We start from the raw sequence: 24515 nt of genomic DNA, 5'->3' as shown, positions 1-24515 counted from the left end.
GGCAGTGCTATGCAAAATTTGCGACATGAACGCCAATGGAGGTAATTTGATTTTTCATTTTTTTTCCTTTCTCTTTCGTTGGTTTTTCTTTGTAATCTTTTTGAAAAAATTAGGCTTTTATTTATATTTTTAAGATACTTATAATAAGAAAATTTCAATTTCTCACCTTTTAGAAGAAAATTTAAAATTTCCATTTTTATTTATTAAAATTCTGTTTTAAAATTTCAAAAATTTAAATTTTTCATAAGAAACATCCAAACAATGAATTTTAGATTAAAACAATTTAAATTCTCTGATAAATTACTTTCTTCCGTTAAAATTTTCTATCCAAACCCACTCTAAATATAAGTAACACAAACTTGTCTGGAGCAATTCGATTCTTTATTGGTAACATGAGGAAATTATCTGAATTGAATCTTTCTAAATGTGGATTTAGCAGGACAATTTCCAATTCACCGTCAAACCTAACAAAACTTGTCCAAATTGACCTGAGTTATAACTTATTTTTACTGGGAGGATTCCTTCATCCCTTTCTACACTCCCATCACTGCAAGCAATTCAACTTTCAGAAACTGAGTTTAGTCAATTGGATGAAATGGTGAATTTGACATCCTCTAGACTAGAGAGCCTTGATATAAGTAACAATAATCCATCTAGGAGGGTTCCTAGATTCCTTTTTACTAGCCGATCAATTCAGCTTTTCCACAATCATTTTAGTCAACTAGACAAAATCAGAAATGTGTCTAGATTGTACAGCCTCGATTTAAGTAGCAATGATCTATTCGGGCCTTTTTCAACATCTATCCTCCAACTCAATACACTTTTTGTCCTCCATTTTTCTTCAAACCAGTTTAATGGGTCAGTACAGCTGAATAAGCTTCTTGAGGTTAAAAGTTTAACTGAGCTTGACCTTTCATGCATCAACTTAAAATTGATGTGAATGTTACAAATGCTGGCTCGTCTTCCCTTCCCAGCATTTCGTATCTAAACTTGGCATCCTGCAACTTGAAAACCTTTCTTGGTTTCTTGAGAAACTTGTATGCAATAGTTGTTTTAGATCTTTCAGCAAACAAGGTTCAAGGAGCGGCGCCCCATTGGATTTGGCTACTACATAATCTTCAAGCCCTTAATATTTCCCACAATCCGTTCATTGATTTCGCAAAATCTTTCTTTCAATTTATTAACCCTTGACCTTCATAACAATAAACTTCAAGAGCAATTACCTATTTTTGCTGAACAAGAAAATTATTTGGATTTCTCAAGCAACAAATTTAGCTCTTTTATCACACAAGATATTGGTCATTAGCTGTCTCTGACATCTTCTCTCTCTTTCAAACAATACTTTGGATGGCAGCATCCCCAATTCCATCTACATTGCTTCATCTCTCCAAGTGTTTGATCTTTCCTTGAATAACATTTATGGAACAATAATCTCATGTTTAATGAGGATGAGTGGCACACTTAAAGTATTAAACTTGAAGAACAACAATCTCACAGGCCATATTCCTGATGCAATACCAGCTTCGTGTAATCTATGGATTTTAAATCTTCATGGAAATCTATTCGATGGGCCAATTCCAAATTCTCTTTCGTGTTGCTTGAAGTTAAAGGTATTGGACCTTGGATTAAATCAAATTATTGGTGGCTTTCCATGCTTTTTGAAGAAAATATCCACACTTGGTATCCTGGTTTTGTGGAAAAACAAATTTCAAGGCTCCCTAAGATGTTCGAAAACCAATAAGACTTGGGAAATACTTCAAATTGTGGACATCGCTTTTAACAATTTTAGCGGTAAACTGCCAGGAAAATATTTCACAACCTGGGAAAGATATATAATGCATGGTGAACAAGAAACTGAATCAAAGTTTATAGAGAAGGGGTTTCATGCACAAATGGGTAATGTGTATTATCAAAGACAGGGTGACAGTTATCAACAAAGGCTTACCGATGTAGTTGGCTAAAATTTTTACAATCTTTACATCTATTGATTTCTCATCCAACCATTTTGAAGGACCTGTAACAAAGGAGCATATGGATTTCAAAGAACTCTGTATCTTTTTGTCAAAAACTGCTTCGTCTAGTGAAATCCCATTATCCATAGGTAACTTGAGACGACTGGAGTCTTTGTGCCTTTCACAAAACTAGTTGGTTGGAGAAATTCCCATGCAACTTGCAATTTTGTCATTTTCTTTTCATATTTAAATCTCTCATTCAATCATTTGGTGGGAAGGATCCCAATTGGTACCAAATTCAGTCATTTCCAGCTTCTTCCTTTGAAGGAAATGATAGGCTATACGGTTTTCCATTGACTTAAAATCCAGAAGATAAAAAGCCAGCAACGCTAACAAAGCTAGAATTGTGAAGACTAACTTGGAAAATTGACTGCAACTTTGTTAGTGTGGAATTGGGAATGATTTTGGGCGATCGAATTATTATTTTTTTTTCGCTCTTGATTTGGAAGCGGTGAAGGGAATGGTTTTGGCAACTTATTAACAAGATTCTTTGTTGGATCTTTCCTCCGATGCATCTAGAATATGTAACCAAGAGAGGACAAACTTACGCAAATTTAAGGTGGCAAGTGTTAGTGATTAACAATGAATGTGCAAGTGAAATCATGACACAATAAATATCCTCTTTTTCAAATTTAATTTTTTTAAAATTCATGTTTTAATGCTAAAAAATAATTTTGCAAAGGCATATGTAATTGGAACTTTTAATCAATGAGTATTATGATAAAATATGGTCATCTATTGATTTAATAGATATACCATTTAAATACCGTACATGAAAAATTATATGTCTACGACTTAATTCCTTAAATGTTGTAAAATGTGATTTTTATCATCCAAACTTTGCACTATATCTATATACTAGTAAGATTTTCTGAATCAAATTTTATTAAAATTCATTGAATAAGTATCTAATTAAATCATCCATATTTCAATATATTTTAAAAAATTTATATTTTATCGACTTTAATCTATATGAATGAGGTAACAAATAACTTTAGATTAACATGAAAATTTTCATATATATGATTTATGTGAAAATAACTTTCAATCTAACAATAAATTTTAAAAAAAAATATTATTCGGTTATAAATTATTCAATGGCATAATAATTATTAAGTTACACCAGTCTAATTTGATCCTTCCACTTCATATATATATATATATATATATATATATATATAGCATGGAGTTTGATCAATCACAAATGTGTGATTTATGTTTTCGGATTCCATTATTATTATTTCACATAGTTCATAAATTGAAATACTCTCATACCTGATGTTGTCTAAGCATCTATTTGATCGTTCATTCATTTGTTTTGTATATGAATTCTTACTTTTTAGAGCATCTTTTATATCAAATCTTAAGCTCAAGATCTAATCTTTAGTAGATCTCTCAACAAAAGAATTAGACAGATCTCCAATATGGAGAATGGGTTCTTGTACAAGAACTCTCTAGATCTCTATATTGTTCAAAAAAAAAAATTACTCTCTCTCCCTAACAGCAAAATGCAGAACTAATCGAAGGAGTACATAGTAAAAAAAACAAACAGAGGGGGGTGAAGAAAAAGAAAGCAAAATAAACAGATAAAAAAAACAAACAAAAAATAGACATACCCGGGGGGTCATGGTGGAGGGGAAGGAGGAAGGGTGTGGGTCGCGGTAAGGGGGAAGGGAAAAAGGGGTGGGCCACAAAAGAGGGAAAGAAAGAAGCAACTTATAAGATGAGGAGAGAGGGAGTTGAAAATTAAAAAAAAAAAAAAGCGAACAAAGAAAGAAAGAATAAGCACAATATGAGATGAGGAGAGAGGGAGGAGAAAAAAAAAACCAACTAGTGAATATTTAATTACTTAATTATAATTAATTTAATAAATATTTAAATATTTAAAAATAGCAAAAAATTTATTTAAGATCCAAACATAAATCTACCACTAAAACAACTTTAGTGATAGATTCCAAATTAGGATCTTAGATACTAAAGACCCTTGTTTAAAATCTAAAACTAAAGTTGCTTTAAAGGAAAAAAATGATAGAGATTTTGAGAGATCTTCAATTGTACGTGATCCCGTACAATTGAGAGATCTTCAATTTGAGATCTTAGACTAAAAATGCTCTTAGTATACTTTAGATAGTATTCTATTTTGGGACAACACAACATGACATAGAAAGCAAAACAAATCAAGCTCAAATAAGAATCCAACCTATTTCTACTTGCACAAGTAGAATAACAACCTTCCATGACACAAGTCATTCATTCAAATAAAAATAATTGAAAAACTATCAACAATAAAATATTTTTAAAAACAAAACGTATCATATAATTTCAAAGATGTTACCAAAATAAATAAGAAAATAAAATTACAGTATTGGAGGGCCACTTTCATGTGAAAAAAGGGAAACATAAAAAAGATCTACAGGGTATGCAAATTTATTTATCAACATCAAATATATCTATGGTGTCAATCCAAGTTTGCTAATTAACAAACAATCAGGGGCACCAAGTAAAGTGAAAAAGGCATTACCAGAGATGCCAATAATATCCATGTCGAGGAAGTCAGGTTGAAGGAACCAAGAATCTAGCATAAACAATCTTTCCCTTAATTTGGAAACCATGTTCATCCCCGCCACATCACTGCGTACGTGCTACAAGTAAATATAGCATAAATAGTCTTCTCAGAAATAGAACACTTCATAATTTGAACCCAGGAAATCTACTCCACTTGTATGGAGAACCAGAAACAAACATCATTTCTTTTAGTAGAAATTGAAATCTTCCACAAACAAAGTTCTAAAAATTGGGATGAATTGGATTTCCCTATTTCAAAAGAAATCCAAATTTCGGTCTTGTATTCCATATTCTTTTCACTTTATTCTTTTCCAATTCAAAGAAATAAATCCAAACTTGAAAGAAAATAAACTACAATGTGCACGTGGAAACTCGCCAAAAAGAAATGAATAAATCCCAATTTCTAGATACAAATTCAAATTTCAAACAATAAACAATACATGATCTCACCAAAAAAATATATTTATTTGAAGATAACTAGATTAAATTTCAAAAGATCGAAGAATTACAGCAGGCACACTAAGCAAGATCTCTCATAACAGTATTACCATAATAGGAGTCATGCATCTCATGCTGCAGGAAATGATCAACATAGGTACATACTTAGATTGCCAAGGTTATCAACTTGTTTTATGACTTCTCTAAAAACGCAGTTGATCCACCTGCCAATTCTATTTAAGCATACTATTCATTTGATTGATCAATTGTCAAGTATTTGGATTACACATATCTTTTTCACTTCAAAGGATTAAAATCAAGGGCATCAGAATCAAGCACAAGTTGGACTCCCTTAGAAACCAAGATCCCAAAACAAGTGGACCTTCCCCAAGCATCCATTCTTTAGCCATCAGATTTAGAGAATTAATAGTAGCCACCAATCTACATGTAAAACAAATCATCCACTGCCCAAAGCAATCTCAGTACAAGCAACAATACAAGATTTGCAGCCACCATAAGAATCAATTGGGACCTGACATTCTTTCACCATCTTTTAACCTTGATTTTTCTTATTTTCTGAGTTTGCATTACAAAAGTATTCGCATGATAAGAACTTATTCAATAAGCGCTTAATCAAGCCTTTTTTTGAAACACATCTTAAGTCATCTATGGATTCCACTTGAGGAGAGAACGGCCTGACAACACATGCATTTTCATCACTGCTGGAAACAATTGCATTCTTATTTGATGCATGACAATGCTCCATTATGTCATTTGTTGGCTTATATATGGATTCTACTTGAAGAGAGATGGTCCCAACAACACATTCATTTTCATCACTGCTGGAAACAATTGCATTCTTATTTGATGCATGACAATGCTCCATTATGTCATTTGTTGGCTTATATATGGATTCTACTTGAAGAGAGATGGTCCCAACAACACATTCATTTTCTTCACCACTAGAATCCATTACATTCTTATTTAGTGCACGGGAATGCTCTATTTTTTCATTCATTGGTTCATATATGAGATAAATTGTTGTCTTGTAAACAGTTAATTTGCTCCAGAAGACAACAACAATTTGCACTTTGTTTCCAGGCTCTATTTTTGATAGTACCCCCTGCCACTCCTCATCTTCAAAGGAGACTAATGCATTTCTCTTATAAAGTTGAATGATGGCCTTTGTGTGATTTATCACCAACAAATTTTTCAAACCATCTGAAGTTATATTTTCCGGGGAAGAATAATGGACATGGCACATCATTTTCTTCAAGTTACGCCCATTCACTTGAGGGATTTCAAAAGTCAGGGATGAACCTTCGCTGTTGAAGGTTAACCAATCTGGATAGCTATCACCGGGGAGCAAACAACCACCACCACCATCACTAGTTGTCATATTCTGTAAAAATGAAGATATATGCTCAAAAGTTTATCATTCAATGTATTAGTACCACCATATAATTAATTCAACAATTTAAGATATAACAAGATAATAACTCATTTTCTCATCATTTAAAATTATGATCTTGATTACCCAAAAACTACTCAGAACAATCATAAATGTGAAAAGTAAATTGTTAAATTATGCATAAATATATTTGCTTGGATAATTTAAACAAAATCCATTGGTCCAAGTAAGAGTTCCATACCCGTAACAAAATAAACATAAAATGAATAAAAAATAGTTCTATACCAACCGAAAAAACAATGAAAAGTGAGAGAACATTTTCAATTTAATATTGAATTTTATATCGTGACAATAATAAATTGTACCTCGCATTAAAGTATATGTATTTTTTTAAATTACGTAGCATTAAATTAAATATGCACTTTGAATGTGATAGCAGTTATTGATGAAATAAAGTATATACAAAAAAAGATGTTACTAGTACCTCACATAAAGTATATATATTTTTTAAATTACCTCGCATTAAAATATGCACTTTGAATATGATAGCAGTTAATGATGAAATAACGTACATATAAAAATGATGTTACTAGTACTACACTTAACTAATGTAAAATTTAGATTTATGTTGGATTTCGTGCTCTTACCGCAATGACAGATTGACTAACACATTATTAGAAGATAGTTTTAATTACTAAATACTCGTATCGTAACTTTCTTTCTTAATTGGGTATTACTAACAAAGTTTTCCTTTCAGCAAGACTATATTTTTTAATTTGTCCTTCCAGGTATAACTAATTCCTAAACACAATAACAAAAGTAATTAAAGCCAAGACAACTACTAATAGCAAAATATATGATGACTGTGTCAAAAAAATCTATGTTGGTGTATGATCATTTTAAAATGACATGTTTATATATATATATATATATATATATAACACGTATAATAGTATACACTTCCACATATAATTGATATATTAAAAATAGTTCTATTGACAAAAGATAAGGAAATTAGATACATAAGAGAGAAATTAAGGGTAAAACCTGTAAAATTCTCTGTTTCAGAATATTGGTGACTTGACAACTCGTTCCCATTTGAATTAAAAGTGATCTCCTGAAATTTTTTGATCCTAAGTTGTGTACTTGATTGTTGCATTCAATTAATGTTAAAACATTCATATTATGCATTTGCGATGTGGCTGCAGTTGATTCCAATTCTTCAAAATTTGTGGCATATAAAGCATCCAAAATATTTGCAGCATCTATAGAAAGTTGAAGTTCTGAGCCACACTCTATACAAAGACTTTGAAGCAGTGGAAGGTCCTTAGAAATATATGATAGATGATTGGAACTACTATTTGGCACGTCTAAAGAAACGAGAGATGACACATCTAGAAATGTTTGAACGCGGGATGAGAGACTATTTGTTGGTGACATCCAAGACCAAATGATTGAAGGAAACACATCACGTGAGAATCCTTCATAGCCGCACAAAGAGATATATCCAATTCTTTTTGATCTAACTATTGAAAATGGCACTCTTGTTATTGCAGTCTTATCCGCAATAAGGGTTGTCAAAGACTCCATTTGTTCCAAATCCTCTTCTAACTTGTCAATCTTTAAACATCCTGAAAGAATGAGTGCTTTAAGAGATTTCAACTTATAGATACTTCTTGGAAGCTTACGAAGGCTAATACAATCTTGAAAATTTATTAGAAGAACTTTATTGAGATGTCCAATGGTATAGGAAATCTCGGACAACCTTGGACAATCTATGAGTAATAGCTTTTCAAGATTAGGCAAATTTGAAAAGTCTGGAGTCTGTGTTAAATAATGAGAATGACTGAGATTAAGAATTTTCAGCTTCTCCATTACCTACAAGAAAAAAAAAAGCATACAATAGAGAAAATTAAAGTTAGAGATAAAACTCAAAACATAAATAGAATCAATTACATTGTGTTATGAGCATCTCAATAGAAAGTGAAATATTTATACTTGTGTAATGCCATTTCTTAGTGCCAATATATTTTGATAAAGGTTTACTTTTTCTTTTGAAGTCTTCCACCCAAGGATATACATATATATATATATATATATATATATATATATATAACTCCTTTGAGAACAACAATGCATTTCATCTTTCATGTAGTTGACATCCAATTAGAACATGACACGTGACAGTCATTATCCAATAAGAACGTGACACGTGACAGTCAACATCATTTGTTAACGGTTAACGTCCAATTGTGTCATGGGGGACCAACATTGCACAATTTTACAGAATAGAAAGACCAAATTCATGAATTAAAAAACTGGAGGACCAAATCCGAAATTAGCGATAAAGTGGAGGACCAATTTTACAATTTTGCCTATAAGTTTTTATGAGCATTTTATGGCTTCTTTGATCAATTAGTAAAAATTGCAACTCCTACCTTACCTCTCCTTTGTTTTTATTATATTTAATTATTTGAAGAGGAGGTCATAAGCTCCGTCTCATGTTTTTTAAAAAAAAACTATAATGTAAGTTCATAATAAACATACAAAATCTATTTTATTAGATAATAGATAATCTTAAAAAAATTAAATTTTGAATTACATTGAGGGTAAAACTTTTAATTTAATGTATCAAGGTTTTACTCTTACCTAATGAAAAATAAGACTTTATTGTTGTTATACCAAAGTTTCATACATACAATCATTATCAAGAATTTTGAGTTTTTATATGATGTGGCAATGCAATTTTTTTATATTGCTTATGCATGTTGAGGATATCACTACAAGAGGAAAATATTCGTAAACTTTAGCATTGGAATTAAAGTTCTAATGCATCATTAAATGGTGGTATCACAAGTAAAGAACAAAATAGCCATAAAATTTAACACCAACACAACAATGCCTACACTATCTATTGTAACATAGCATTGACTTAATTCAGGTCAAATAATCGCTATAGATTGCATATAAATTTATTTGTGTCAGCTATGCCAGCACAAAAATGGAGATGCTTCAAGGTTTAGATTTGTGTTTCCAAGGTCTAACCTACACTATTAGCACGAATTAAGTCAACACTAAAATTAACATAATCTAATTTGACACTAATAAATGTCGTCTAGTAAATACCACAAATACAAATAGACTCATAATAGTGTTTTCTATAAGTCAACTTAGTTGACGCTATTTAGTGTTGGCTCAAGCACAATTTTTTTTTTGCTAAATGTTCATTTAGCCTCAATTTTTGTGGTTTAGCATAATTTTTTTTTTGCTAAATGTTGATTTAGATATTTTAGGATATGAAAAAAATAAATGTTGGTATCTTGATCATTTCCTATTTTAGGCTTACTGGGTTTACCGTATAAAAGGGAGGCTAGAGCTTGTATTAGAATATGAATATATAAACGTTCATTTTAGTTAGACTTAATTATCAATTTGATCTCTTTATTTATTTAGAATATTCAATTATCAATCAAATCCTTTATTTTTTTAAAATATCTCAATGTGATTCTTTTCAAGGAGCTTGCAACTTAACGTCGTAAGTCTCAATTAGACAAAAAAGATCACATTGAGACATTTAAAAAAAATAAAAGACTTGATTGAAACTTTCAGAAATAAAATGACCTAATTAAATATTCTAAATAAATAAAAGGAGCATATTAATAATTAAATCTTTTATTTAAACTTAAACTTTTACAGAAGTACTTGCAATATAAGAGAGGCTGAGAAAAACATTGATGAAATTTGTCTAAAAGCACTATATAGTGAAATAGTATTAACATTTGAGACAATTTAAATTACACCATAAAGAAGAAGAGAAAAAAAATACTAATGAATTGCAAAAAACTAAATTAATACCTGGGCTTCTTTCCACAAAAGATTAACATTGCTGTTTTCTAGCTCAATAGAAACTAGACTTCCTTGATAAAGGTTTGTTGGTATGCATGCTAAAGGAAATCCATGCCAACAAAGCCATCTAAGATCTTTGGAAAGATACTTGAAATCTCCAACCAGTTGTACACCAGCAAGTTGAAGCAACCTGAGTTTTTTCATCTCCTTAAAAGCTTTAGTGCTCAAACATTTTGTATTATTTCTTGGTAACTTCAAAGCCAGTCCCTCAATAGCTTTTGTTCCCTATGATCGAAAAAACGAAAGGGTAAAACATGCGTAGCTAAAAAGATATATGGTAGTTAAAACTCTTGTGAGAAAACCCATCATTTGTTTTAGGAGCTAAGAAGCAAAAACCAATTCACAACCAAACCAATTTTCAAAATTCTTGTGACAATCAATCGCACAAATGAATATTAAGAACTGACTCATAAATGTGTTAGTTGTATCCATTAGCTTTGGATATTTTAAATAAATAAAAAAATAATAGATGGAAGTCTTACAGTTTCTTTTGATAATACATCAAGCGCATCTTCATGAAACCATAACCTACTACGCTCCTCAAGCTCCATTGGTGTTTTTGAACGAATGATTTCTCTTCCCATGTCTCGCAGCAAATCATGCATTCCAAGCTTGTTCTTATAATCTACAGTTACAAGGCTTCTTTCTACCAAGACACGTATTCCATTTTCTGCACAAAGCCCACAACCATTTAAGATATGTATAACATCATTCCGGTCCATTCCTATAAAGAAACAAGCTATATCAAGGAATATTCCTTTCTCTGTATCATCAGTTAAACCATCATAGCTTATTTTTAATTTCTCTTGTACTTCATCATTAGGAATTTTCTTGAGTTTCTCCAATACATTCTTCCACTCTATTACCTCCATATCAAACAAATAGGACCCAAGGACTTCAAGAGCTAGTGGCAATCCCGCAGAATAAGCAACTAAATTTCTAGAAAGTTCAATAAAATCTTCTCTTGGACTTGCTTGCTTAAATGCATGCCAACTAAAAAGCTCAATAGATTCATCTTCATCCATTCCTTTCATTCTGAACACTTTGTCAACTCTTCTCCCTCTAAGTATATGCATATCTCTAGTTGTGATGATTATTCTACTCCCTGAACCAAACCATTCACGACTTCCACACAAAACATTCAATTGATGCAATTTATTTACATCATCAAGTATAAGAAGTACCCTTTTATGGCGAAGTCGTTCTTTTAACATAACTTTTCCTGATTCAACATTACGTATCTTTGTGTTTGTTTCTTTTTTGATATCAAATAGAAGTTGTTCTTGTAGATATACTTGACCAGCATCTTGCTCCCAAACTTCCCTAATATGTGCGAGGAAGCTTTTTCCCTCAAAATTGCGGCCAATCTTATTGTAAATGGCTTTTGCAATAGTCGTTTTACCAATGCCTCCCATCCCCCACATCCCGAGTATTAGAACATCATTTGATTGTTTTTGGTCTAATAGTTCAATCATTTCCTGGACTCGTGGTTCTATGCCGACTGGATTATCAGCAACGAACAACTCTGTCTTGTTTAACAAACGCGTAATGTTTTCAACAATAGTTTTGATAGCCTCACTTTCATTCCTATAATAAAAAACATAATAAAAACAAAGAAAAGGTGTGTCCAAATATGCATCAAAATTTAAGAGAAATTTGAGTAAAAAGTTACAATTGTACAAGCGTCTGTTGTTCTCCATTAGGTTCATCCATTGCATGGTACTTACTAACATTTCTATAAAATATATATGACAAAATGATAAATCTATTATAGTTCTTAGAGTGTGTTTGATTCTGATTTTATTTTTTGGTTTTGAAAACTTTTTTGCCGAACATTTGTCAATACCTAATATTTAGAACGGGAAAAAATAAAGTTAATGGAAGAAGAAGATGAAGCAACAAAAATAAGAAATGCTTAAATATAATTTTAGTCCACCTACAATTTTGGTTATACTATTTTAAAATAAAGACATTTGATCTATTATTTTAAAAAAATCATAATTTATGTATATCTTTGAATTTTACCTACATTTATTTCATTCACTTTAATTAATTAACACATTTTTATGGTACCATAAATGAAGACGTTAGGTCGAGGGTTTCATTGAGAATTTCTTAAAATAAATGAATGAAATATTTTTATTTTAAAATAGATAGACCAAAATTACGGATTGAAAAAAATAGGTGGACCAAAATTGTATTTAAACCAAGAATACGAGTAATTAACAAAAGAGAAAAATCATAAATTGTTCACTTTCAATTTTAAAAACTAAAACCAAGATTATTTTTTAAAATATCCCAAATTAATTTTATCAAACATTTTGTTTTGTTATTTAAAAACAAAAAATAAATATGTACAATGAACAAACAAGCTCTTGTTTTTGTACTACTTTAAACAATGTTTGATTGATGATTTCCTAAAAATACAGTTAACCATCATTATTGATATCTAATTAATTATAAATATTAGTTAATTTGAAATTTATGTTTATATTGTTTTAATCTTCCTTTGAAGGCTTTGCTAGGGTTTCTCTAGTCGTGAGCAGTAAGATTTTTCTCAAATCTCAAGACAACTGTTCTTGTCTTTTCTCAGGTCTGCCTACTTGAATTTCACAAAATGAAGAATATGAAAGATGTTGATTTCGAGGAGGAGGGGGAGATAGTCAAAATACCTGAAGTGGGAGAAAGGAGTAAAGATGAAGGGTTTTGGTTGGTGGGAAAGATTCATACAAAGAATCTTCCAATGTGATGAAGGCGTTCAAAGACAAAAAAGGTTTGAGTGAAAGAATCTTCCAACTACTAATAGCATAAATACACAAAATATTACCCAGCTAGGGGTGAATTTAGATGAGTATGGGTCACAAAGGTTTGGAAATTTGTCTCAAAAAATCAAAAGGCTTTGAAAGAAACTGTATAAGATTCAACACAGCCCCCAGGTCAGTTTCTTAACAAACACAAAAGTTGAGATTGAAGGTGAGTTGGAGGAGCCTTTAAGGCTTGAGGAGGTCCTTTGGAAGAAGAGGTTGAAGGTGGAGTGGTTGATGTATGTGGATAGGAACACAACTTTCTTTCATAGAAAAACATCCCACCAAAAGCAAGTCAATACCACAAAGAAGATTCAGGATGATGATGGAAATGTGTATAGGAATGCAGAGGACATTGGTGAGGTATTAACAAAGTATTTCTCTGATCTTTTTACCTCATCTCCGCCTCATGACATGACAGAAATTGCAAGCCTTGTGGAGGGGAGAAATTATTGAGAGATGTGATACTTTCTGGATGTGGAGTTTTCAAGAGAGGAGATTTATGAAGCCTTAGAGTAGTGCACCCCACCAAAGCTCCCGGGGAAGATGGCAATCCAGTTTTATTCTATCAGAAGTTTTGGCATATATTATTAGAGAGGACGTCATAAACATGGCCCTGAATATTTTGAATGGTGATCGACCAAGACCCTTCTATGATAAATAAGACTCTTATCCAAAAGGTAAAAAATCCCCCTCATGCCAGTGAGTTTAGACCTATTAGCCTTTGTAATGTTGTGTTTAAGATTATTACAAAAACTATTGCCAACAGGCTAAAGTGTATTCTTCCCCATATTATTGATGAAACTTAGAATGATTAATTATAACGCAACATAAGCTTTTGATTTTCTGTAGAGCCATGGTGGAGGAGGCAAGAAGGCTAGTGAATATTTTGATGTCCCATGAAATAGCCTCAAGCCAGAGAAATAATTTTAAAATTTCAGAACTCTCATGTAACCGAAATCTTCCTAGTCCCAGAATTGATGAGCTAACAAGGCTTCTTGTGTAAAGGCAGTGGAAAGTCATGACAAATACCTAGGATTGTCCACATTCATAAGTAGATCAAAATCATAGGTCTTCCAATTTGTTAAACAGTGTGGAAGAAAGTAAAAGGGTGGAAAGAGAAGGCAATGGTGGGGCCTCATGTTTTGAAAATTCATTGGTGGCCCGAGTGCTAAAGGCAAAATACTATCCACGGTGTCACCCTTTAGACGCATCCAGAGGACATAGACCAAGTTATGTGTGGTCTAGTATTATTATGGCCTCAAAGGATATAATGAAGGAAGAGTGTTATGGAGGATTGGAGATGGACGTAGTGTGGAGGTTTATGAAGACAAATGGCTTCAAAGTGGAGATGTATCTTTATACCATGTCCCACACGAATCACAAGTAAATCCTTTGCTAGTGGCTGATCTCATTAACCATGAAGCAAGACAATGGAAGGGGGGGCTTATTAATATGCTTTTTCTGTCACATGTGAAGGAAGAAATTCACAGAATTCCTTTGACTGAAACGGGAAAGGAAGACAAGCTAAATGGCGACATTCTATGGATGGGAGGTACAATGTCAAATCCGGTTGCTGGTGTGAGATGAAAAAGATGCAAAATGAGGAGGGATCAACAAGTTCTATAGCTAGAAATTTAGGTCCAGAGATTTGGAAAACTGATATTGCACCGAAATGCCAAAACCTTGTGTGGAGGGCGTGCCACAACATTCTCCGAGTGAGACAAAACCTAATCAAAAGAGGAATGCATATCGTCCCAATGTGCCCATGGTGTTTAGAGAAGGAGGAAATAACGATTCATGCTTTGATTGGCTGTGAGGGTGTCAAGAGAATATGGTTTGCATCAAATGTGGTGGTATATCCAAGCTCTGCCATTTCAAATGTCGAGGCTTGGATGAGTGAAATTATAGCGCAACCCAGACTTCACAGCAAGGGTCTTTGAATTGATTTGGGTACTGTGGAAGAGAAGAACCCTCTGGGTTTTCTCATAGAAGGAATTGCAGCCAAGACAAGTTATAGATATAACGGTCTCGTTGGCATAACATAAAAAATAGATGCATAGCAGGCAACAAAACCAGAACATCAGTTGGAATCCTCCCACAGGAAATCAGACGAAGGTAAATTTTGATGCACTATAAAGATTAGGAGTTGGTACAGGTTTGGCCATTTGGCTTCAGCCTGCCTCTTTATTCCATATTGCTACGATCCTCTTATTGAAGAAGTGATAACATTCAGGTGGGATATTAAGACGCTGGGGAACATGTGTTTTTCAAACGCCACATTTGAGACTAATAGTTAACTTCTGCATATGGCATGGAAGAATCATAGAAGACAAGATTTGTCTCTTGCCAGGCAGAAACGACATGATTTTTAACAATCAACAGTTCTCTATTTCAAAGCTGGTGGATATCGCTATTTTTAGAACTTGGTCCTGGTTGAGGGGATGGGAGAAGGGCTTTGCTGTTCCTTTTCAACAATGGTCCTCATCCATGTCTCTTGCATTCACCTAGTAAGGGAAGGGTGGCTAGATCTTGTATTGTTTCCTGTTGGGGAGGTCTTTGTAGGCTTTTTTCTTTAGCCTAAGCCTATGGCTTACTTTTGTATCTCCGTAGTACCTCTGGTACTATTCTATTATAATATATGATATTTTTGGCCGTTCAAAAAAAAAAATCAGGCAGAAATTCTAAAGGATTCTGAATCTCTTACGAATAGAAGGAGAAATCTGCCTTTAGTTTCACAAAGAGGGAAAGGGAATTTAGTGGCTGATAAATTAGCTACGTTAGCTTTTAATTTTCTTGAAATGTACTGGCTTGAGGACGCTCCTCCCCAGATTTTGGCTCTTTTAGAATCAGATGTTATTGCCTTTGGCAACCTTGCTTCAGTTCAATAAAAGGAAATATTTATTTAACCTTAATTTTTTTATATTGTTTTATAAACACTAAATTGCCATAATTATTCTTACTCTGCTAATCTACCATGTATATTAACTATCTTTCCATCTTTTAAATATTTCCCTTTCTACAAAATGCTTTAAACATGACCTCTGAATAATAAAAGTAACGAGGAAAAAAATTACAAATGACGGTTGATTAATTTGGTTAATAGCCAATTTAAAAATTGTACAATTACGGTACTATCGTACATAAACATTTGAAGTATTAAAAAATGTTGAATGTTAGATGAAGAAATGTGAGAAGGCAGAAGTGTTTCATTGCCTGGAATTTAGGACTACAATCCCTGAGATGCTAGCAGCCTCACGAAGTGTCTCTGCCCAATGTTTCACGAGGATGTTTCTCTCTTCAGTAGCAATCTTCACTTTTCCCCTTCATACATGTTATGAATTTCATAGATGTTATTTTTAAGAGACAATTAAACGATTAAAGAATAACAAATGGATAATTCATACAAAGTTGCTTTATATAGTGGACTATCAAAATCGGCTGTAGCAGGTTATAACAAACAAATAAATCCGTTGAACCGGTAACCAACTAATACATGTTTAATATTCGCCCTCATGCTGTGGGTTGGAAAATAGAAATCAATCCCAGCTTGAAAACAAATTTCTGAAAATGCTTGGGATGTAAACTTTTGGTGAAGAGGTCTTCAGTTTGGTCAGTGGTGTATTAGGGTAGCAGTGGCATTAATCCAGCCATACATTTCTCGCGGAAAACATGAAAATCAATCTCAAGATGCTTGGTCCTCTCTTGAAAAACGGATTTGTTTGTGATGTACAAAGCACTTTGATTATTGCATCAGATCACCGACTGTTTGGAAAAAGTGAAGGAGAGATCTTGAAGAAGAAAAATCAACAATTGCAGCTCACAAGTAGCTGAGCTAAGGCTCGATATTCTGCCACGGATGAGGACTTTGCCACTGTTGGCTGCTTCTTGGATTTCCAACAAACCAGTGACCGAGTCTCCCAAAAAGAAACAATAACCAGTCATAGAACGATTAGTATCGAGACATCCACCCTAATCTGTGTCACTAAAACCAGGGAGTTGTATTATAGATGACACGGGAAATTAAGAAAAGTCCTTTCGCCGGGATTCCCTTTCAAATACCAAGGTACGTGTTGGGCTGCTTGATAATGACTCACTGTTGGGAGGGCTGAAAATTGACTAAGTTGTTGGTCAGCATGGGATATATCTGGGCGTGTGAAAGTCAGGTATAGGAGGCAACATCTTGGCAAAGTCTCAAGGTAGGTTCAGAAGGGGTGGTTGCAGGTTTGGCACTGAGAACACCAGCATCACTTAAGAGATCGAGACAATATTGGCCTTGGCATAAAGAGATACCTGTTGATGAGTGAGAAACTTCAAAACCAAGAAAGAACTTAAGAATGCCCAAATCGTTGATGCCAAATTGATTATCTAAAATCTGCTTGAACGAAGTTATCATATCCATAGAATTTTCAACAATGACTACGTTAACTACATACACGAGTAGTAAGGGAATCAACTGTGTGATGAATAAAAAAGGAGTGATCAACTATAGAATGTTGAAATCCAAGTTGGAGAAGCAAGAAATTCAACTTCTCATACCATTTGCGGCTAGCTAGTTTAAGTCCATAGAGTTACTTAACAAGCTTGCAAACCTTATTCTTTCGTGACACTTGAGGCACTTGCACATACACACTTCCTTTAGATCCCCATGGAGAAATGTGTTATTGACATCCAATTGGTGAATGAACCAATTGTTGATAGATGCCAAAGCCAAAAGGTCGAACTCGGATTATGGTTAACTTTGCCATTGGAGAGAAAGTATTAAGGTAATCACACCCTTAATATGGTAGCAATTAACCTTTGGTCACCAACTGAGCCTTGAACCTAGCACTCAATAGATCCATCCAGTTTCCTCTTAATTTTGTACACCCATTGGCGGACAATGGGCACAACATTGGCAGAGGGACAAATCCAGGAATGCATTAAAGGGGATGGGGGGTCGATTTTTTTTTTACATAATCATTTAACTTCTAATAAATAATTATTTGATAAATAAAAGACTTAAATATGTTTTTGGTCCCTGATCAATACCTATTTTTTACATTTGGTCCTTAATAATTTTTTCCTTTGGATCAAGTCTTTAATATTTGAAAAAATTTGTCTCAAGTCCCTACCGTTAATCCGAAATCGTTATCTGCCTACGTGGCCTTTAACCGACCACGCAAGCATGCCTTGTGTGGTGCCACATGTGATTTTTGTCTGAATGGGATTACACATGGAAAAAAAGTAATAAACAACATCATTTTGCATGTTAAAAACTTTTCTTTTTTTTCTTTCTTTTCCCAATCTGCTACCCCTTTCTGTGTTGAGCCTAAACCCCAATATGCTCCTACTCATCGCCACCCTTTTGGTCCTCTTCACCTTCATAACCGCTTCTGCCATCACAATCGCCGCCAGCCACAAAAACTTTCACTATGACACAACCACCACCACAATAGTATGCAAACGCCCAAAACCCCAGCAACTTCCAACATCAACCAGAGCAACAATCTGCAAATATTCCGTTCAAAATACTTGCTTCTAATTCACAACTTTCATTTGCCAAAATCTCAACCATCTATCAACAATCTTCAAAATCAATAAATTGTCTCAAATGGATGTTCAATTTCAATGAACATTCACTAAATTGCAACAAGCATTGAAAAAATTGTGTAAATAATTTGTCAATGGGAATAAAATTCAGAAACTATCAGGAAAACCATTTGTTGGTGCCCTCCATAACTTTCTGAAACTCAACCCAACAACAACAAGGTGGAGGGTGGAGGTAGCACAACAGTTCAAGATCTGGTTTATCGTGGTCGCACGCATGCCCTGAGGTTATAGGGTGGGTCACACGCGTATTCATGTGAGGGATAGAGAGCGACACGGGGTGTTGGGAGCAGAGGTTGTGCACGACACAGAGGTATTGGTTGGGTTGTGCAAGTCTAGATAGAGAGAACATCGCACATATTTGGTCTCGGATCCCGATTCAGTTTCGGATTCGGAGGAAAAGTGTTGGGGCTGAAGGGGAGGAGGGTTTTTGGAAACTGCTGGTGGTGGGAGATCTTCCTCGGAATCGGAAGTGGAAGTGGTGGGTGGCTCGATGAGAGGAGAAGGATGCAATTCAGCCTCTCCAGCTCTGAGAACAGGATCACCTGTTGCGCCGCCACCGCAACAGCTATTGATGGGGGCAGAGGAAGCGGCACAACCAAGTTGGTGAGTGGGAGAGATGAAGACAAACATTTTTTAAAAAAATACTTCTAAATCTAATTTTATTTTAATTCTCATGTAGATAAAGAATCTTGAGGGAGGGGGGCAAGCAACCACCCCCTTAAATCCGTCCCTGAACACCGGGGGCAAACCACAATCTAACAGGTCTGATTTTCCTCTAAAGCTCTAAGTTCTGCCTGCATGGCATCAACCAACATTGCTCCTTGTTGGCTTGTGTGAAAGTGGTGGGTTAGTTAAGGTAGAAATGAAAAGGCCATAAGCTTTGTGATTAGGGGATAATGACTGATAGGAGAGGTAAGAACTAATGGGATAAAGGAATTTTGATGGCTTAGTAGCAGTGATCAGACAAATATAGTCCTTTACATGTTTAGGTAGTTGTCTTTGTTGGTTAATGCAAATAGCAGCGTTGACAACAAAGATGGTTGAGAGATGGACTGAAAGACGCAAGGGAATATGTGTTCATAAAATTGAGCATTCCTGGATATCAAAATTTCTTTGCTATGAATGTCATATGCTAAATATCCTTTAACTCCTGCCTTGTACCCCCCCCCCCCCCCAAAAAAAGGCACATTTTTGGGCTCTACAATCAAATTTTCCTCTGTAGGCAGCAGCAAGTGTAGAGACATAACAGACACAGTGAGCCAAAAACCTTCTATGTTTGGATAGAAAGTTTTAAAATACCAGAGATTTTAAAATGCAAAGTAATTCAAATGAAGGATATCAAATTTCATTCAATTGAAGATGTTTGGGTTATTAATTTAATTTGGATCAATTGTTTATTATCTGCTTGTCATCCTTTCAAAACTCAAAACTGATTCGTCTCCACTATATCCTTCTACCTGAGAAACTTCTCCAACAGCGACGGTCCAAGATTTTTACTACTGCAACATTCTCGTTGATGGGTCGAAGACCAAGCATTAGCCGTGTTTGAAGCTTTGCAACCTTGATAGCATTGATGGTGAGGAGGAATGAAACCACCACGTTAAGGGATCCGCGTCGATGTCATTGACAGTGGTGATGATGTTAGAACGTGTACACTGAGAAACATGCCTGTTGGCAGCAATCGATGTCATGTATGTGCCATGTCTATCAGAATCCTGCAGCGAACGATGCTTGAGTGTTGAGTTTTCAACTCGTGCCCTCATCCTGGTTGAGGAATATTGAGCTCCAATGAGTGTCCGGTTGCAGGAGGTTGCTGAAAATTGATCTCATGGAGTAATCTTCTGTCGTTGATAGGCAACAGAACCGAGAGGAAAGGGCGCGTGGTGTGTGACGGGTGGAATTTGAAATTCCATCTATTTTAGTGGAATTGTAAATTCCTCATTTTAACAAAGGACTGAAAAATTGGAGAATTTATGAAATTCTGAAAGTAGATATCCAAAAGTTGTATTTTCCTGAGTATCAATTGAAATGCCCTAAAAAATTACATGACCCTCTTTAAATACTTCATTCAAACACATGCTAAATGAGAGTCTTGTATTCTTCACCATTGAGGCCCGTTACAACAGGCTGCTCAGTTGCCTTTTTAGGCTCCAATTCCTTTCACTGAAAACATTATCCAGCATTATCCAGTACTGTGAGTTCGTTAACAAATTGAGTGACAGAAAGTGAATTCTGTTTGAAGGAATATAAGCCTTCCTGAATTTTGGAAATTCTTACCAGATCTGCTTGTGAGAATCTTTTTCTCGAAAATTCCTCCTAGCATCAGAGGAAAGTTCAGAGTTAGCCATGCTTTCCTAGAATCAGAATCTTTCTCGCAAGTTCCTCCTAGCATCAAAGATCATAATCCAGGAACATACCAAACTGTTGTTGCATCTTTCCCATGTTTTGTCAATCGGATCACACCGATCAGGTTTTCCGATGCTTCCATCAACAAATTTCTGTTTGTTCTTCGTAATCAACGCTTACTGCATCACTCGAGCCCACTTGTGGTGATTCGTACCAGTCAATGGAGAAGAAACGATTGATGCTGCGGGATTTTCATTTGGATTGACATAGAAAAGGCTCATAGGATCTTGTACTGGATTCAGAGTAGAAGAGGGATTATTCGCATTCAGATTGTTGCAAGAAGGCATTTTTCGAAGACTATGCACAGCAGAGTTCCAAAAAGGAGCTCTGATAGTGATAGTGTGATACCATGAAACCATTCAAGAATAAGAAATGGCTAATTCTTTTATTGATCAACACAGCAAAGTGGATACTGAGTTGCTTTGTATAGTAGGTTTATAGGAGGTTATAACAAACAAATAAACCCACGAACTAGTAACAAACTAATATATGTGTAACAACGATGTTTAGTAAAAATACTAAGAAAGCGCAAAGCGTTTCAATTACCTGTAATTTAGGACTACAACCCTCGAGATGCCAGCAGCCTCACGAAGTGCTTCCTTCCAAGACATCATTAAGTCCTTAAAATCTCTTATAATCTCCTCTTCAACACTTGATACATGTTATGAATTTCATAAACATGATTTCTAGAGAAAAAGTTCAGTAGAAATGAAAGCAGAAAGTTTCTAAATTACCTGAAATTTAAGAGGAAAACCAATGGGATGCCATTATGCTCACAAAGTGCCTCCCTCCAATGCTTCATGAGGAGGCTTATCTCATTAGCAAACTTCCCTCTTCATAAATGTTATGAATTTCATAAATGTTATTTTTAGAAACAATGTTCAGTCAAAATCTAAAGGCTTTATATATATTTTTTATCTCTAATAAATACCAGATTTTTGTCTTTGCTTCCTAATAAATTTTTGTTTAGCATTGAATTCCTAATAAAACACTTTTGTTTTTTGTCCTTGATATCTTGTTTTAATCCCTGATAAATTAGCGAATTCTGTTTGCTCCCTAATAAATTAGCAAATTTTGTTTTAATTCCGACTAATAACAAATAGAAAAAATTTCTCAAGGATCAAATATAAAATTCACTAATTTATCAGGGACTAAAACTAAGCGCCAAGAACCAAAAATAAAATAGTTGTTTTACTAAGGAATTAACGCAAAACAAAAAAAAATTATTAGGGATCATACACGAAATTTGAATATTTATTATGAATAAAAAACATATTAAGCTAAATCTAAAAACTGAAATTGTCTCAATTACTGGGAATTTAGGTGTGCACCCCCCGAGATGCTACCTGCAGCCTCGCCAAGTGCCGTACTCCAATTCACCACAAGCGGTTCTATTTTATAAACCATCTCAATTTCTCTACTTGATACACGTTATGAATTTCATGAAAGTCAGTATTTTCGGAGACCATTCAGTAAAAATCTTAAAGCAGGAGGTGTCTCAAAAACTACCTGTAATATAAGTCTGCACCATCTGAGAAACCAACAGCCTCACAAAGTGCCTCACACAGTGTTTCCCTCCAATGCTTCACAAGGAGATCTATTAACTTTTCAGCAATCAACATTCCTCTCCTTCATACATGTTATGAATTTAATAAATGTTATTTTTAGGTATGATTTAATTTCTTATTTTGTCCTTATAGATGCAAAAACTTTACATTTTAGTCTCTACTTGAAATCATCCCATTTTAGCCCTTACACATGTAATTTTTAATCCTTTCTTTGGCAATGACTAAAATGGATTAAAAATGGTACGTACAACGACTAGAATGTGATGTTTTTAAGTATAAAAGCTAAAAGGTAATGTTTTTATAACTATACACACCAAATGATGAATTAAATCTTGAGACAATGTTCAGTAAAAAATATTTGAGTCTAAATACCACGGGATGCGAGTGGCAACACAAAGTCCGTCCCTCCAACGCTCCACAAAGTAGTCTATTTTATTAGCAATGTCCATTTTTCTTCGTCATACATGTCATGAATTTCATAAATGTTATTTTCAGAGACAATGTTCAATAAAAATCTGAAAGCATAAAGTGTCTCAATTACCCGAATTCTGAGACTGAATCCCCCAAGATGCCAGCAGCCTCACGAAGTGCCTCCCTCCAATGCTGCGCAAGGAGACATATCTTATCACCAATCTCCCTTCTACGACTTCATGCATGTACATGTTATGAATTTCATAAACTAAAATTCCAGAGACAATGTTCAGTAAAAATACGAGAAAGCTGGAAGTGTTTTTATTACTTGCAATTTCGGACAACAGAAAGCCCTGAGATGCCAGCGGCCTCAGCAAGCGTCTTCCACCATCGTTGCAGCTCTTCCTCTTCCACTTTTAAAAGTCTGTTCTCAAGGTTTCGAAATGCTTTTCCAAAGTGGCCTGTTTGATGACGTACTTCAGAGGGATCTACATCATAGAACACTGGCACTACCACTTGCCCTGTTGTTCTGTGACACTCCATTATTTTCTCCAACTCTTTCAAACACCACCGCGACTCTGCATAATTTCTAGAGAAAACAACAACAGAAACTCGAGACTCTTCAATTGCTAACTGCAGCGAGGGTGAAATTTTATTTCCCCTTGAAAGTGTCTCATCATCCTTGAAAACAAAGACTCCCGCGTTGTGAAGAGCGGTATAGAGATGTGAAGTGAAAGAAGCACGCGTGTCTTCCCCTCTGAAACTTAAAAACACATCATAGTTTCTGTTGTCCTCCTGATACCGTTCACGCAGAAAGTCCATCTCCATCTCCATCTCCTCATCATGGAGATCAGAGTCGAAACTGTAGGCAGAAGACATGGAAGAGATGAAAGGATATTATTTGCAGACCTGTCGTTTTGTTTTGGGACTAACAAGAAAGGTTGGAGGAGAGACGGCGAGGAGCAGCAGTTGAACGTAGAGATAGGTTTTTTATCTTAGGGTAAAATGGGCTTTTCACATAGTAAAAAAAAAAATATAAAAACTGATGATCCACCGGTGGACCACCTATTTAATGTTGAGTGCTGCTAGGTTAGGTGAACCCAACAAAATTTTTAAATGGCAAAAATGCTTCTGGTTTTTTTTTTTTCTTATAAAAATCTTTTTTTTTTCCTGTGCTTCAACGTTGTCATTTTTGTTCACTTTTTTTCTCTATTTTTGTGGTTTTCGTGCAGCATTGTCTTGGATTCGTTGGTTCGTTGTGAACGGTTAGGTGCGATGAAGGTGAAGGTGTGTTGCGGTGGTCGACGGCAGCAAACGAGGTACGCAGAAGGTGGTTCCATTGTCGCGGACGTACGGATCACATACGGATCAAGTTGATCCGTAAGTCACTTATCCGTAAGTT

The 24515-nt window shown here is 34.6% G+C and overlaps 1 protein-coding gene and 1 pseudogene across 4 annotated transcripts; one reads left to right on the top strand and one right to left on the bottom strand.

The window, feature by feature from the left end:
- Positions 1-400: 400 nt before the first annotated feature.
- On the top strand, positions 401-2626 carry LOC121174543 (receptor-like protein 47; annotated as a pseudogene).
- A 2414-nt stretch (positions 2627-5040) lies between these two features.
- LOC100800776 (disease resistance protein RUN1) lies at positions 5041-24144 on the bottom strand. Of its 4 annotated transcripts, none has more exons than XM_014773519.3 (12): positions 23442-24144; positions 23244-23342; positions 23075-23155; positions 22644-22763; positions 22447-22554; positions 21869-21967; positions 21681-21785; positions 16353-16460; positions 10815-11919; positions 10282-10557; positions 7474-8304; positions 5041-6417 (listed from the first exon to the last, which is right to left on the bottom strand). In XM_014773519.3, the coding sequence occupies exons 1-12, from the start codon at positions 23990-23992 to the stop codon at positions 5569-5571; spliced, it is 4332 nt and encodes a 1443-aa protein (XP_014629005.1). In that variant the 5' UTR covers positions 23993-24144; the 3' UTR covers positions 5041-5568. The 4 variants fall into 4 exon arrangements, with proteins under 4 accessions (XP_014629005.1, XP_006576512.1, XP_006576513.1 ...); XM_006576449.4 differs by having other exon boundaries at positions 23244-23348; positions 23442-24141; XM_006576450.4 differs by having other exon boundaries at positions 22447-22551; positions 23244-23348; positions 23442-24138.
- Between the last annotated feature and the right edge of the window lie 371 nt (positions 24145-24515).

This window comes from Glycine max, chromosome 3 (assembly GCF_000004515.6).
Source record: "Glycine max cultivar Williams 82 chromosome 3, Glycine_max_v4.0, whole genome shotgun sequence".
In the NCBI taxonomy this organism is placed as follows: Eukaryota; Viridiplantae; Streptophyta; class Magnoliopsida; order Fabales; family Fabaceae; genus Glycine; species Glycine max.
This window is presented reverse-complemented; position numbering and strand designations above follow the sequence as displayed.

Coding starts and splice junctions, on each gene's coding strand:
- LOC100800776 (XM_006576449.4), bottom strand. CDS start 23,992: ATGTCTTCTGCCTACAGTTTCGACTCTGATCTCCATGATGAGGAGATG. Junction 23,156..23,243: donor GATTCAGTCTCAGAATTCGG/GTAATTGAGACA, acceptor TGTATGACGAAG/AAAAATGGACATTGCTAATA. Junction 21,968..22,446: donor GGTGCACACCTAAATTCCCA/GTAATTGAGACA, acceptor ACATTTATGAAG/AGGGAAGTTTGCTAATGAGA.